The sequence below is a fragment of the Formica exsecta genome, unplaced genomic scaffold, assembly GCF_003651465.1.
Source record: "Formica exsecta isolate Colony F162 unplaced genomic scaffold, ASM365146v1 scaffold247, whole genome shotgun sequence".
Classification (NCBI taxonomy): Eukaryota; Metazoa; Arthropoda; class Insecta; order Hymenoptera; family Formicidae; genus Formica; species Formica exsecta.
In genome coordinates this window covers 799,689-814,970 of record NW_021849743.1, presented here as the reverse complement: position 1 = coordinate 814,970, position 15,282 = coordinate 799,689, and the positions used below count along the sequence as shown (strand labels likewise).

At 41.4% G+C, this 15,282-nt stretch overlaps 1 protein-coding gene across 1 annotated transcript in view; it reads right to left on the bottom strand.

The window, feature by feature from the left end:
- Positions 1-231: 231 nt before the first annotated feature.
- Positions 232-15,282, bottom strand: part of LOC115236248 (AT-rich interactive domain-containing protein 2) — a 43,003-nt gene continuing 27,952 nt past the window's right edge. Inside the window, exons 5-17 of the mRNA XM_029808568.1 lie at positions 9,846-10,324; positions 9,184-9,692; positions 8,631-9,034; positions 8,320-8,539; positions 7,821-8,229; positions 6,886-7,197; positions 4,912-5,118; positions 2,840-4,821; positions 2,546-2,705; positions 2,289-2,447; positions 1,645-1,725; positions 831-922; positions 232-746 (exon numbers count right to left, since the gene is read on the bottom strand). Of these exons, the coding sequence (XP_029664428.1) occupies positions 623-746; positions 831-922; positions 1,645-1,725; positions 2,289-2,447; positions 2,546-2,705; positions 2,840-4,821; positions 4,912-5,118; positions 6,886-7,197; positions 7,821-8,229; positions 8,320-8,539; positions 8,631-9,034; positions 9,184-9,692; positions 9,846-10,324 (5,138 nt within the window). The 3' untranslated portion in view covers positions 232-622. The remainder of the gene's footprint in view (positions 747-830; positions 923-1,644; positions 1,726-2,288; positions 2,448-2,545; positions 2,706-2,839; positions 4,822-4,911; positions 5,119-6,885; positions 7,198-7,820; positions 8,230-8,319; positions 8,540-8,630; positions 9,035-9,183; positions 9,693-9,845; positions 10,325-15,282) is intronic.

The window sequence follows — 15,282 nt, the reverse complement described above, 5'->3', positions numbered from 1 at the left end:
TTCATAAAGTATTTTCTTCGTTATTTTTTGTACATGTTCACTAAAAACACTTTTTCCATATTTCTTGTTGAGAAAATAAATATTAATATTAAATCTGTGAAATATCATCTCTCTCTCTCTCTCTCTCTCTCTCTTTCTCTTTCTCTCACACACACACACAAAACATGCGCGCACACACACAACATGCACACATACTCTCTCTTTACTCTCTTGCTCGCTCGTTTTTTCTCATTTTCTTTTTCTCCCTCTCTCGCAGACACATTATCACTTTTCCGCATGATTTTAACTAAATGTCTTTGTTTTGTGTTTCACTAGTTACAGTTCATGTTATAATCTAAAATTGGCAAAGTATTTTGCCTAGTAAGTTTATAGGCCTCTTTTTTCTATATATGGAACATTTATCCCCGGTACCATCTCCTCTAGTCCCAATCCTTCAAATTTTATGGGCACGTACCACGCACGCATGCACGCACGCACGCACGCATTCATGCGCACGCACTAGCACAGCAAACACGATTATAAATTTATACGTTCGATTTCTTCGCACCGTATAATTCGAAATAATGTAAGTTGATCGCTGCTCACGAGATTAAAAGAGCTCTTAGAGGCCTGATTCAAGAGGTCACCTATTATGGCTACTGCTACTCTGGTCGTTCATGTCGTACAGGACTTGTGCGATCGTTCTCGATGATTCAACGTTGCTCAACGCCACGCCCGCCAAGTGGGGCTCGTACGCTCTAAGATGCCTGCAAAGAAATCGTGAAAGGATTCGAGATCGCTTGCGAGAGACAACAATCGTAATACAATAACAAACTAAAACGAAAGTTTACCTTCTACCATGTGTTGAGTATATGACTAGGTTCCTAAGAATGAGAGCTGCCGTTAGGCGAATACTTTTGGTCACTGGACCTTCGTTGTCATCCTGTAAAATAAGAAGATAACAGTTGACGATCACGAGCGCTCGTTTTCTTTCCATACACAGGCAGCAATCGATACGAATGAAGACACTGATCTTTAATTGCTAAAAAAAATCTTATATGAAAAATGCATGGATATGGTATACGGCGATTCCAAATTGTATGATTTCTTTCTATGAATGCGTCATATGAGAGTCATGTTAATGTCATGTAAGAAGCTGCAATCTCTTGACGAAGCTGCGGTTCGTTTGTCCTGAATGCCACGTGAATTCCGTATATAACATGTAACGGCGACTCATATCCTTGCACCTTAACCATATTACAACAATAGAACAAATACACGTACGTACAAACAAACAACATATCAGACCTACGACTAACGCATCTACTTTGTAAGTACGAAGTCTGCTTTCTGCTGCTCTATTGAAACACTGTGCCAACACCTTCCTAACATGAGTATTGCGAGTCGGACACATGTAAAAAAGACAAATGCTACGAGATGTATATAATGTCGAAATAAAAATGAAAAAAAAAAAAAACATGCTATACAACAAACGGAAGGGTAAAACAAACGAGGAATTTGAGGGATGATATGGTGTGCGAAAACAGAGAAAGAATAAAAAAAAGCACAAAGAGGCGACAAAAGGGACAGCAACAGCAGCAGCGCACAGGAGCTGTGGCTGTATCGTGGTGTGGTTTCTTTCCAACTCTTGAACACATTTTTTACCTGTTCTGGTGGAGAATTTTGCCCAGGTCTGGGGGAAGAAGAGCTTGATGAGGTGGCTGCAGCGGGCTTGGACGGCCTCTGCTGCTTCGCCAGGGAAGAGAGAGAACAAGAAATTTCGTTAAATTAATCGTTCAAAGATTCTCAAAGGGACAGGATCGAAGACTGTCGGGAGATTTCACAGAATCGATTTGATAGAATATCAATTGACAGGGAGAAAGATTATAAAAGAGAAGTGTATTACGAGATATGTAGAATTACAAATCTGTGTAGCAGTGTAATTTGTATATTGATTTATACTATCGCAGGGAGAAAGTTTGCCTCAGAGACTATTCTCGCGGAGCATACAAAATACATTTCGCTTAACCATGTTCTTCCGTTCGTGTCTATATTTTTCACCCATTTTTATTTTAAAATGCATTCTATAAACATTATCCCAACTGATATTTTTCAACTTCATCAATCTTTTATTTTTAATCAAGTATAATACACACGCACGCACACAAAGCAAATATATTTTATTAAAATCATGTTAAGTATTCATTTAAATTTGTTTTAAATGTGTACAGAGAGAACACGAACAGAGAACGATAAACTCCATGTCTTCGAGCACAAATTTTAATGTTACGAAATGTTTTGCAACTTACCATTAACTCCTTAGGATTAACGAACTCCAGAGCGTGCCGTTTAATAGCGTGGAATGCGGCATTGGGTGCGTATCCGGGATGATGCGGAGTCGGAGGTATGGATGTGGAGACTTCGGTTTTACCCGTCACCGTCAACTGTTTCCTCCTTATCGACATTGTCTGAGAAAAGATCGCGAATGTGAAACTCTCCACTGATCTCACCCATTATTAATTTCAACGAGATTAATAAGAAAAAATAAATCGCAAAATTTACTTACATCCGCGTTACAGTGCCTATCGTAAAGGTGCGTCATTAACGAGAATCTGCGTCTCTTGAGAGCGTCACAACTCGCCCATAGACATAGTATCTCCTCGCCACCGGTGGGACAGTGAGCCTCGCAAACGTGAAGGTAGACTTCGTGCGGTGTTTTAAATTGTCTGAAATCGAGATACTTTTCGTATGAAACCGTTACGCGTCGTATAAACGGATAATAATATTTTACTCGATAATTTCAGAGATAGAAACCGATTAACAGAGAGCTCTCAATTTCAGAAATTATCTTTGAACTTACCTAAGACAACCTCGCCATTCGCACAGATAAGCGTTAGGGTCGATTTTGATCGTGATAGTTTTATTCTCCTGCGATGACGATTGCGATAACGCCTGCGACGCCGGTTGCTGCTGGCTCGTAGAGGGTTTTGACTCTGGCTCGGTAGAGGTCGACGAACTCACCGTCTTCACGACCTTCGTGACGGATGACGGCTTAACAGCGGACACGCCGTGGGTGGCGGCCGCCTGGTGCGGCGTCGTGGGTCTCGTGGGCGGCGGCGTTGATGCCGGGGTGGGAGTCACTACCCTGGACGGCACGCTGGTAGAAACCGGAGTTTGCTGGGCCATTGCCGGGATTGTAACAGTCACCGTGTTCGGGTTGGCCTGCGCCACCGAACTATTAACTATAATGGAGGCTTGCGGAATAGTAGCGGAAGTCGGTACGAGAGGCGGTGGAATGTTGCCGAGCGCCGGACTCTGTAAAATTGGTCGCGGCACTTGTGTCACAACCACTTGCTGCCCTTGCGGCGTTACCGCCACCATCTTCTGTGGAGTCGGCTGTGCAGTGGCCTGCGGTTGCAATATGATGATCGTCTTGGTACCAGTTCCCTGTTGCTGCGTCGTCTGCGCCACGAGAACGGTTTGAGCTTGTCCCTGCACCAGAGCTGTTTGAGGCTGCGCCAGTACATAGTTTTGACCGGGTACACCACCGGACACTACATACTGCAGCTGCCCACCAGCGCTCTGTTGTAGTAGCACTTGAGGTTGAGACGGGGGCGGTCTTCCCTTCACCGATGCAGTAGGAATGATAACCTGGTTGTTTGTCGGAATCGCCTGTTGCACGACTATCTGCCTGGGCGTCGTCACTATGAGTTGTTGCTGCTGTTGATGCGGCAACGATGGTTGCGGCTGCGGTGCCTGAGTGATTTGATTGATGAATATGTGAGGCTCTTCCTTGATGTGCAAAGTCGGTGGATCTTCCTTAACAAGAATAGTCGGCGTCGTGTCCGTTTTGACATGAAGAGGAGGAGGTGGAAGAGGAGCTGCTATCGTCGCCGCCGCCGCTTCCTTTATCGTGTCCTTGTTGACATTTACTTGTTCCTCCAGATCCGTCTCGTCTTCTATGCAATCAGCGGCCAAGGCGGCATAGAGATTCGCTGCGGTGGAGGAAACGGTCGCTTTTTCGCTGTCTTTATCGTCGTCTTGTTCCTCGGATTTTATACTCGATACCGTGGATTCCGCAGTAGTCGAGTCGACTGCTGGATCAGGCGACATCGTGCCATTGGAATATTTCGGTTTCTTGATATCCAATTCGTCCGACTCGCTAGCTGATCTCTTGATTCCTCGCGGCGCCTCGATTAGAGTGTCCTCGGATGCCTCATTCTGTATAACGTTGCCGCCCTCCATCTCAGTCTTGAGTTTCAGCTCGGTAGGAGACTCCTTTAACACTTTCTTGATGTGATTCTCCACTAGATCCATCTCCTTCTCGTTAATGGAATTTTTGCCAAGCACGCCGTTCAATATCGGCTCTTTGTCGACTTTTCTCTCTAGCAGATCCACTAGCATCATACTCTGTAACGGTTTATCTTTGGAACTCACGCTCGACGAGTCCTTGGATGAGCCGTCCTCCTGCGCATCGATATCCATATTGTTGTTGCTCGTCGGCGCGCCATTAAGTAGGATACCTTCAAAACTCGTCAACATGTTCTCCTCCTCGACGCCGACGCCGGAACAGTCCCTGCTGCCGCCGATGCCGCTACTCGACGCTAGCGAGTTGTTGGTAGAGTCCGAATCCTCGGCAATGGAAGTATATGTCGTGCGTTGATTAATCTTGTTTGGCGTAGCGGTGGCGACGGTGACGACAGTCGTTGTCAAGGGCGGTCGACAGACCTTCGCCGGTGAGGAGGATATGTGATTTTCAGTCGAGTTTACCATCATTGTGGTGGTGGAGGTGGTGGTAGATGTAACGATTTGATTGGCGTTGTCGTTATCATTTACTTCAGTCTAAAATATACAAGATGCTCGATGCAGTCGAGGCGACGTATGCCATGCAAAATCTCACCGAGCTTAGCTCGTAGAAGCTAAAGTACGTACCTTCTCGCAATTGTTAGTCACAACAAACTTGGCCCCGTTGAGCCTTTGTATCTTTTTGGCAGGAATAGGTGTGAGTGCCGATCTCTGCTTAGCGTTCACGGGAGTCTTTGGGAGTATTGTGGCTGGGGTGGCTGCAGGTGCGGCGGGTTGCATTACGCCCGTCATCTGTTGCTGCAATAACCTCTGCTGCTGCTGGCGTTGGGCAACCTAGAAAATGTCCGTGGTGATATCAATCGGGAAAAAAGCGCAAACAATCTTCCGAATTCTTTTCCAATATTACAGCATTTCTTAACGTCATCGATCTCACTATCAGAAAAAAGAGATATCATAGAAAACAATCGAATTCATCAAAAACCATGCTGTTGTTAGTGTTTAATATTAATCATATTTATTTCAGAATCACTCTGTTAAATATTGCTAATGGTGGTTCTTTAATCATAATATATTTGTCAAGAAGGAGAGGAAAGGACACGCCATTCTGGTCTGAGTTTATATCTCTCAAAAAAAGAAGAAACAACAAAATACATAACAAAAATTTGAATACATCAACCAACACTATCATAAGCGCAGACATTTTGACAAATACTAAAAAGAAAAATGCATATAAAACGTAATGCATATACCTATTGTATTCCTGTAAATATACTACTGCGACATAATTAATGTAGATTAGAAATTGGAATAAGTATCTTAACGAGAAAAAGAGATATCTTACTCTATAATATATAACAAAGTTTTTAAAAGATTATTTATCTCGCACGAAATGAAAGATAGAAAAAATTACAATATAAATTAAAAAATTACCTAATTCAATTTAAAAAAAGAATCTATATTAATTTACATGCCATTCTTTATTTTAAACTGCGCATATCGTTTTATATATATGTATAAGATTTAATATTTAATTCAAAATGCACATTAAATTTTCTCGTTATTATTTGTACAACATAATTATCATTAAAATATCAGGAAAACAATTCTGAAGATTTCAATCTGATATGTGTTGTAGAAAAAAAATGAGAAAACAAAAAAAAAACTACTTAAAATGTACTACTTGTTAATGTACAACAATGATACCTGGTTGGCTGCTGCTGGCGTTGGGCAACCTAGAAAATGTCCGTGGTGATATCAATCGGGAAAAAAGCGCAAACAATCTTCCGAATTCTTTTCCAATATTACAGCATTTCTTAACGTCATCGATCTCACTATCAGAAAAAAGAGATATCATAGAAAACAATCGAATTCATCAAAAACCATGCTGTTGTTAGTGTTTAATATTAATCATATTTATTTCAGAATCACTCTGTTAAATATTGCTAATGGTGGTTCTTTTATCATAATATATTTGTCAAGAAGGAGAGGAAAGGACACGCCATTCTGGTCTGAGTTTATATCTCTCAAAAAAAGAAGAAACAACAAAATACATAACAAAAATTTGAATACATCAACCAACACTATCATAAGCGCAGACATTTTGACAAATACTAAAAAGAAAAATGCATATAAAACGTAATGCATATACCTATTGTATTCCTGTAAATATACTACTGCGACATAATTAATGTAGATTAGAAATTGGAATAAGTATCTTAACGAGAAAAAGAGATATCTTACTCTATAATATATAACAAAGTTTTTAAAAGATTATTTATCTCGCACGAAATGAAAGATAGAAAAAATTACAATATAAATTAAAAAATTACCTAATTCAATTTAAAAAAAGAATCTATATTAATTTACATGCCATTCTTTATTTTAAACTGCGCATATCGTTTTATATATATGTATAAGATTTAATATTTAATTCAAAATGCACATTAAATTTTCTCGTTATTATTTGTACAACATAATTATCATTAAAATATCAGGAAAACAATTCTGAAGATTTCAATCTGATATGTTGTAGAAAAAAAAATGAGAAAACAAAAAAAAACTACTTAAAATGTACTACTTGTTAATGTACAACAATGATACCTGGTTGCTGGTTATTAGCTGGTTGGCACTGATGCTGGATGCGATGCTAGCGGTAGTGTTTGTTACACAGGCAGTAGGGGTAGACACACAAGTCGCAGCAGTACTGGGCATGCAGTCGCTGCTGATTGTTACCTTAGTAGCCAATAGGCTTTTTATTATGGAACTCGACGTAGTGCCACTTCGATTATCTTCCTTAACAACTACCTGGACACTTTGTGACTGTTGTTGCGGCTGTGGCTGTTGCTGCTGTTGCGGCATTTGGGAACCGCTCGCTAGCAACGCTTGGCTCAGATGCGGATGCGATACTGATACCTAATCGACAAGGAGGCAACATACAAATTTCAACCACCATAGCGGAGATCTCGACTTCGAAGAATATAGTTTAAGCATTTACGTGAGCACACAATCTGCGGTATATCTCGTACGTTATAGCGTGGCTATCATTTTGCGCAGTTGGAAGAAGCGTTTGGCAAGCATAAATCACAAATGATTACATGATTATATTGATTTCCTTGGAAATAATTCCAATCAATATTTTTTCTAAGACTGCAGCGATGATTGCAAATAAGAAATACGAAGTATTGTCCTACGTATAGCAAAGAAAGTTTCATATACCTTATAAAATAGTAGATGTAAAATTATAGATAATCTCTAAGAGATTTTGTGCAAAACTGAAATGAATGAATATTGCGCTTACGATAGTTCTACCTTATCTACGATGATCAGAGAGCTAAATCGAGGATTTGCACGAAGCATGCAAAGGAAACTCTCTCACCCCTGTATTACAAGGAAGTAAATTCTAGCTTGTGTGTTAAAAAGGAAAACCAACAGTAAGAATAGCGTTATGAAGCTACAACACAACCAAAGTGAGAACTAAGGTCATGAACGAGAACGGCAGAGAACGGTACAGAGAGAGAGTTAGGACTCGGACCCACCTGACTTTTAGAATCGACCTTGGTCACTGGATTTTGGGACTGGCTCGAGGTGTTGTTGGACGGGGGTTTCGGCGGTGCGGACAATTGGGCCTTGAGGATGGGAGACGCGGGGGTGGTGGAGGTCGTTTGCGTCCCGAACGACGCGGCGGGACTATCGAACTGGGGACCGGCCGTGCTATCGGGTGCGGGACTTATATTCTTGACTGTACGCTGTTGAACGGGAAGCACCTTTACTGGAGTAGTGTTGACCGCTGGAATCGGTAGTGTATTAGTCGCGACTGCAGCGGTAGTTTGGCTCGGATAAGTGATCGGCGTGGGTGACGCTCGTACGCGGATGCCTTCGTAATACTGGGTACCGGTATTCTCGCCCTTCAACGGATTCGGCCCCACGATACTGCCGAAAACGGATCTATGCACGGAACACACATGACATGTATTAAGAGATATACACGCATATTTTACATGTGATAATTTATACTTCATTGTTTGAGGAAATTACCTGACACATCTGGGAAAATGTAGCGGGGCTATCACGCCTCGTCTGCCGATTTTCGTGCAGCAGCCGAGATACTTTTTATACAACTCCTCCTGCTCGATGCGTATACCGGGCGCGAGCTCAAAAGTCGCTCTTACCCAATTTAAAGCGAACTGCTCGTTCTCCTGAATAATCTGTTGATGCGCGTTCTGCTGTTGAATCGCGTTAGCTGTCTCCACTGCTTCTATAAACATGAAAAGCAACGTCCGGCAATGTAAAAAAAAACACTCTCAGATTTTAACATCCTAGAAAAAGAGGCCAGAAATATTACATACTGTGCGTTGTCGACTTGGTTGAGGTCGCGGCAGGAGTTGTAGGTCGAGATGATGCCGGACTGGCAGGTGATGCGGTGACCGTCGCGGTAACCGTCGCTGGAGTAGACGGAGTAGATGCGGACGTAGTCGTTGCGGCGGCTGGCGCAGCGGGGGTAACGGAAACAGTGCCCTGCACAGCAGTGTTTTGTTGCGCCGCCACTGTGGACACTGTTTCAACCACTCGCATGAGAATACAAGCCTTTGGACCGTAACTTTGCGCCTCCACGGTGACGAGAGCGACCAGAGTGTCGATGGCACCACGAACTCGCGCGACGCTTGTGCACGGTCTCTCGCCCAGCGACGTTAAAGCGTATAAACATTCCAAAGTATACACTAAAAGGGCTATGTCGCTCAGGGCTAAAAATCTGCAAGCAAGCACGACAAAATCTTATATTACAAGGCTATAAATGTATTTTAAATGAGAATTATATCAATGACGCTAATAAATAGTGTTGCAATCGGTAAAAAATTATGTATAATTTTTCAAAAATATATTCGAAAAATCAGTGTTTACCTGCATATAAGTTCATATACATTGTCTGCCAAACCAAACGTGACAATTTCCTCGTTGATGTCCTGCTGGCTAATCTTGTTAAGCACCTCCAGGCAAGATATAACGATAAACCTGTCCTGAGACTCGATTCCCATGGCCACACACGACAGAACGACGTCCGTTATCCTCTCGCCGGCATCCTTTAGAATAATTTCGTTCGCTATGTTCCCTAGTATGTCAAAGCCGAGCTGGTGCAGATTGCTCCATCTCGCTCTCACGCACAGCAGGACAAATCGCAGGAAACACCGATTCCTGCCTAATATCACCGTGTTCTCTGGCGTGAAGCTGAGATTCCGCAGAATCGACGCGATCTGCAGTACACGCTGACCATATGGATCCTGCGTACCTAACGTCCTACCGACGCAAAACAAATCCTTATCCTCCTCCTCGAACTTGATGGAATTTTGGTTTTGATCTCTCAGGCTCTCGTCCGGCGTAAGCAGATCCAACCGTGGGCAATCTGGAAGCATCTGAAATCATACGAAATCACGACGTTTGAAACCTCGAAAGCAAGACAGGAAACAATTGCGGACAGTGAAGCGATTATATACTTAAGATTACTCCAAAGATATTGAATTTATAGAGATATCAAAGATATTTAAAGAAAGAAGCCACCATTTTACCCCATCGATATCAATCAGCGCCGTCGTCTCCTCGTTCTCCGTCGTCGACGCAGCGACATCCTGTTGCTTGCTCTCCTTCTCCTTCTCCAAAGTCTTCCGTCTGGAGAACGTCGGCAGACTTGTGAGTGGCTTCTTCATAAAGGTCCTTTCATTCGTGAGATCTATCACGTCCTGGGAGTCGAGCACGTCCGACCAGAAGGAGTTGATCGAATAGTTGCGGACGCGCGAGTACACCTCGATGAAGAGTTGCCGCGTACCGGGCGAGTCGAAGACACCGGCGTGCGCCAGGAGAATGTTCACTAATCGGGGATACTTGTCTAACCGTAGAGTGTGCTTGCCCTCGTTCGACAAAAGGGTGCAAACGTTGATGGCGAAGTCCTGCTCGTTCGGCAGCGGCGACAGAAGCGAGAGCGCGAGCTTGTCGTAATTCGAGGGCTTGTAAAGATCCGCCGAGAGTCCGTTGTAATCGCGCAGGGATTCTGAAAGTGAAGGAAGAATGGATATTTAAGTATTTTATGACAAAGAAATATCTCTCTTAATCTAAAAGTTAACTTCGTTCTTAAAATTAATTTTTTTTCTCTCAGTGATAATTCTCATCTCTCTATTTAAAAAAATTAGATTTTAGATAGATAACTTGGCTAACTATGTTCATGTAACAACAGTGGAATTTATTCAGTCAAAATTGACATCCGATTGACTACGATAATTGGCATCGATAACGATATCTCCGTACACGTATTCGGCGAAGTATCACCTGTATTATCTATCCTCGTTATGTCTATGTTAATGCAATATTAACGAGTGTCGGAGGTTTACCTTGGCTGTATAGATGCGAAGGTCGTGCAAACGTTTACGCATGTCGTATCATTGCTAAAACCTCCGACAGTTTTCAGCATACGATGTATAATAAATTCTCCGCGACCGCTTATTTAAAATAATTAAAATACGCCGCTATTATCACAGCGGCTAATTAAAATAATTAAAATGCGCAGCATCTCTCTGAATGCACCGCGAGATGTACAATCACTGGGAGAAGAGTATTTTATATATAAAGATAGAAAAAATATATTTCAATAGCGCTTGAATGTGTTAAAGGAATATAATTCCGTGAAACGAATTTCCGAAAATTTAAAAGAGAAATGCGTAAATTCACACACGGCCTTTTAACGTCAAATATATAACTTCCAACATGCTATACGTTCCCAGTGATTAGCATTGCAAATGCCGTTTTAACATGAATCGATAGAACTATCTCTCGCCTAGATGGGGGATTCTTTGGCAAAAATAAAGGAAGAAAATAAAAGATAATAAAATAGAGCACAAAAGAGTGGCAGATTCTTGGAGTTACACCGTTTTACGCAACGCGTTTACTCGAGACTCGTCTGTCTCGCTCTCTCTGTAAACTTTGAAAGTAACAAAACCAGTTAATGGCTCGGATGTATCTCTTATCGTCGCCCGTGTCGGAGAGCATTTTTGCGAACGTGTAATCCGCCAACGCAAGCGCGCCGATCGAAACATCTTTTCTCTTCGAACGCGAACATTTCTCTTCGTAGTACATCTCTGGCGATCGTCGACGGAATTGTCACGCGGCCAATCCGATCCTGCCGCGATTGACGACGGCTCATTGAGGCAGGTCATGGCTGGTTGATGCAACAAGAAAGCGGAGCTAGCATGATTGTGCATCGGATAGCGTTTCGAATCGAACGACGAAGTAAGCCACTCTTTTGCTCATCCGCGTCGTTTTATCGCACACGGCGAGGGATACTCAAGCTTTACATACAGATTCGCAAATGTAATGTAAGAAAAAAAAAATGAATAGGTAGCTTTCGCGAGATAAACATTATTCGCTCGCGTAACATTTTCATTTTTTTTTTTTACCACTATAATTCAATTTCAATGCAGAATGTGTATCGTATATTTAATATCTTGTTAAGACATCGAATATATGTATAAGCAGAGATAACAGAGATTGTACCGGCTATTTACAATATAAGATCAACATTGTCAAAGAGAGACTTTTTAAAAATATTTCCCGAGTCCCAATAAAATTCTACGAGAATACTCTCATTTTTCTAGGAACAAAAAAAATTCCTAAGAATTCCAGATGTTTTTTCAGAAAGCAAATACCCTATTTATTTATAAAAATTCAATCAAAAAATAAGCGATATATATATCGCAAAATTAAATATAAAAATTGAAAAGATCTAAATATGAATAAGGTCTAAATATACATATTATGTTACGTTATCAGTTGGGGGGGGTTCATAATGAGATCCGGAGCCGGGAAACGTTTATTTTGTTTAAGAAATATGAAAGAGGCAGGGTCGATAAGAAATGATTATCGGTTATTACTGTGGAGCGCTTATCTGAGAGAAGCGGCGATATCTTGAGCCGCAATATCTGGAATAGTAGAACCAACTAATCCAGCGTCCGATTCACCAGGGTACAACGGCTGGTTTATCCTTCCCCCCCCCCTCCCCCCGATAATGATAATCATCTCTCGTCGTTTTATCGCCATCAGGCACGATTCTCGATTTCAACAACGATGAAACAGACACGCGTTATCAAATATAATAGAATTATATGTTTATTAATGTAATGATTTTTTTACGTCGCGCGCTTACAATCAATTATGTTCGAGCAACGTCCGAGACGATTTGCAAAATGATCGACTTCATTCCCGATGCACCACAAGTAGGTTGTGTTCTCGGTCAAGGTCAGCTTTCTACAAGTGGCCGGCTAACGTTCCGCCAATGAAAACATTGGCGCTAAAATATCACGGGACTATTACAGTAAAAGTCTGATTTCGATTTTTTCAGAAAAATATAAAAATTCTTTAATAACGACGTACATTCTGTACCTGCGTGTATTTTCTAACTTTTCAAAAATAGTAGGTGAAAAAATTAACATAAACATCATCAACATTGATCGATTCATTAAAAAATTTACAGAGATAATTTAGGGTAAATCATTAATAATGCGCTCATTTACGATGGATCTTACTTTAAGATGGAAAGATTCTCTTTCAAACGTTCATCGTCAAGGATCTCTTTAAGAAAATATAAAAAAATATATGGGTAAATAATTGTGAGCATTCTTTTGCAATTCTTCTCTTCTTGAACTTTGTACGATCGACGAGACGATGATCGATTTGTTGAAGTGATAATCCTGTCTGTCGTCCGGAGCAAATTAGTTTCCTTTTCCCAGGCAAAGCTTTAGCATTAGCGTATTGAGAGCCGCGAACACGAGCTGAATATACGAGAGCTGAATGTACGTACAGGGCGCAACGTTATCGGGGATCGCGGTAATCTTTTCAGCCGCAAAACCGCGATCAATATCGCGTCCCAGGAGAAGTGTCGAGTTTCGTCCGGAAACAGGGGGGAGAGGAGAGGGAGATGGGGAACACAAACCAGCAACCGGTAACGGCGAAAGACGAAGGAAGGGGCCGGGGCGGGGGTGGGCAGAGAAAGGAGCAGGATTTCTCCGAAGGAGAGCCATGGTCTCGTTAATAAAATCACGGGTCGTCAACGATGCCGCGAAGTGGCAAGTATCGATTTCAAGCTGAACACCTTGTTTCCATGGCGTAATAAAGGGAGTGCTGCTTTATGTAATGGACACAAAGAAAAATTCTGTCGCTGATAAAAATATGTGTATTTTTATCCGTCTATTTGCAACACATTCCAACGTTATGTGCCACCAATTATCAAGAATAAAGATCTCTTCCAGTTTCTAAATTATATAATGTATCAGCTTCAAGAGAGAGAGAGAGAGAGAGAGAGCATTGATCCTTTCCGAGTTTTTACAGTTTTTTCGTAAAAAGAAAAAGAAAAGACGAACGTGTGATATCCCATACATTATCTATAATTGAAATTTGTATAACATTTTCCTCGATAAAGCGAAATGCGATTGATTCGTATTAACGGATCTATTTATAGCCCATTATTATGATAAAAGCAATACGCAACTGGCGCACTGTCATCGTACGACATCGTGTTTCCTCGCGTTCGATCAATTCACTTCCACACCCGCATCAGTATCAACAAACAGTTAACTATGATTAAATACCGATAAATAAGCGATACGCTGACATGACCGAAGATCGATCGATTTTCATTCGTAACCACCGAGACAAACGTTATAATCCTAGCATTATCGCTTTACTCCACGTACTCTGTGTTCATTAATAAATAAACTAAGAGTCTGGAAAATATAATTTCGTAAAGAAAGAAAGATTTGACGTTTACGAAATAAATGATAATTCCATGCGGGGCACGGGCCATTCTTTCTCTTCCTCCCTCTCTCTTTTTTGAGCTATCTCGCTTTTAAAAATACGCCCATAAAAATGACTAAAATAATATTCAATATGAGCGCATAGCGGGATGAAACGAACATCGTATGGTCCGCGCGCGTTAATTGGCATTGCAGTCTGCTGACAAACGCCTCGTAACGAGATGAGCGCGCGCAACGCGTCGATGGCACCGATGGCACGCGGTGCCCCCTTTTCCTCCCACCCCCGAGACATCGTCGCGTCAATCGTCGCGACGTTTGACCACAGGTGGATTCGATCGAAGACTAGGTATTTTTAACATATGCTCATCGAATTAATTAATAAAAAAATCGTTTTGGTAAAATGTTGGAATTGTTTTCAATTTTTACTTGATATTAAAATATTCAAATCTCTCTTGTGCTTTTTTTCGTTTTCGGCTTTTAAAAACGCAATATTTACGACTGTGTTGTCTTGGAAATATTCATAAGTTTTTCTCATTATCGTGTATATATTTTTTTTTTTTCTGTAGCAGTTTATAATCACTATATTATATATACTTTGTAAATCTCACATTATCCCATCTTTTTATATAATGCTATTATGCTCTGTACTAATTTACACGCTCTTAATTGTATCAAAAATAATAAACATTGTTATAATAATTTCCATAACTATCTATATTTAAAAATATACATCTATCCTCCAAATACATCGAAATTTCGTAACAATATTTGCGATCTGAGATCGATATCGGAGCTGACAGTATTCGAAGGACTTAAAAAGGACACGGGTCGACAGTTTCCTTTTCTTCTAAATGGCCATCTCTAATCTAGTACACGATACAGCACAACACACACGGAGCCAGGTATCGCGAGCGAGCTCTCTCGCTAGAATCGCGGCGAACATCACGCAAGCGCGGGCATTATACCGGGACGATCAAGAACCGACGAAACACTTATCCCCGCAAACGCTTATTGATTGTGACGCGCGCCCCGTCGTGTCTCTCGCTCCCGCTCTGTCAGTCTCCCTCTCTCCGTCAACGGTTCTCTCCCACTCACAATGGCACGCACGTGACAAGAGTGTCAACTTTTATAGTTAATTAAGACCTTAATTTAAATTCAATACACTTCCTCTCCTTTCGTCCCGCTCTTCTCATCCGAGAAGAATAAT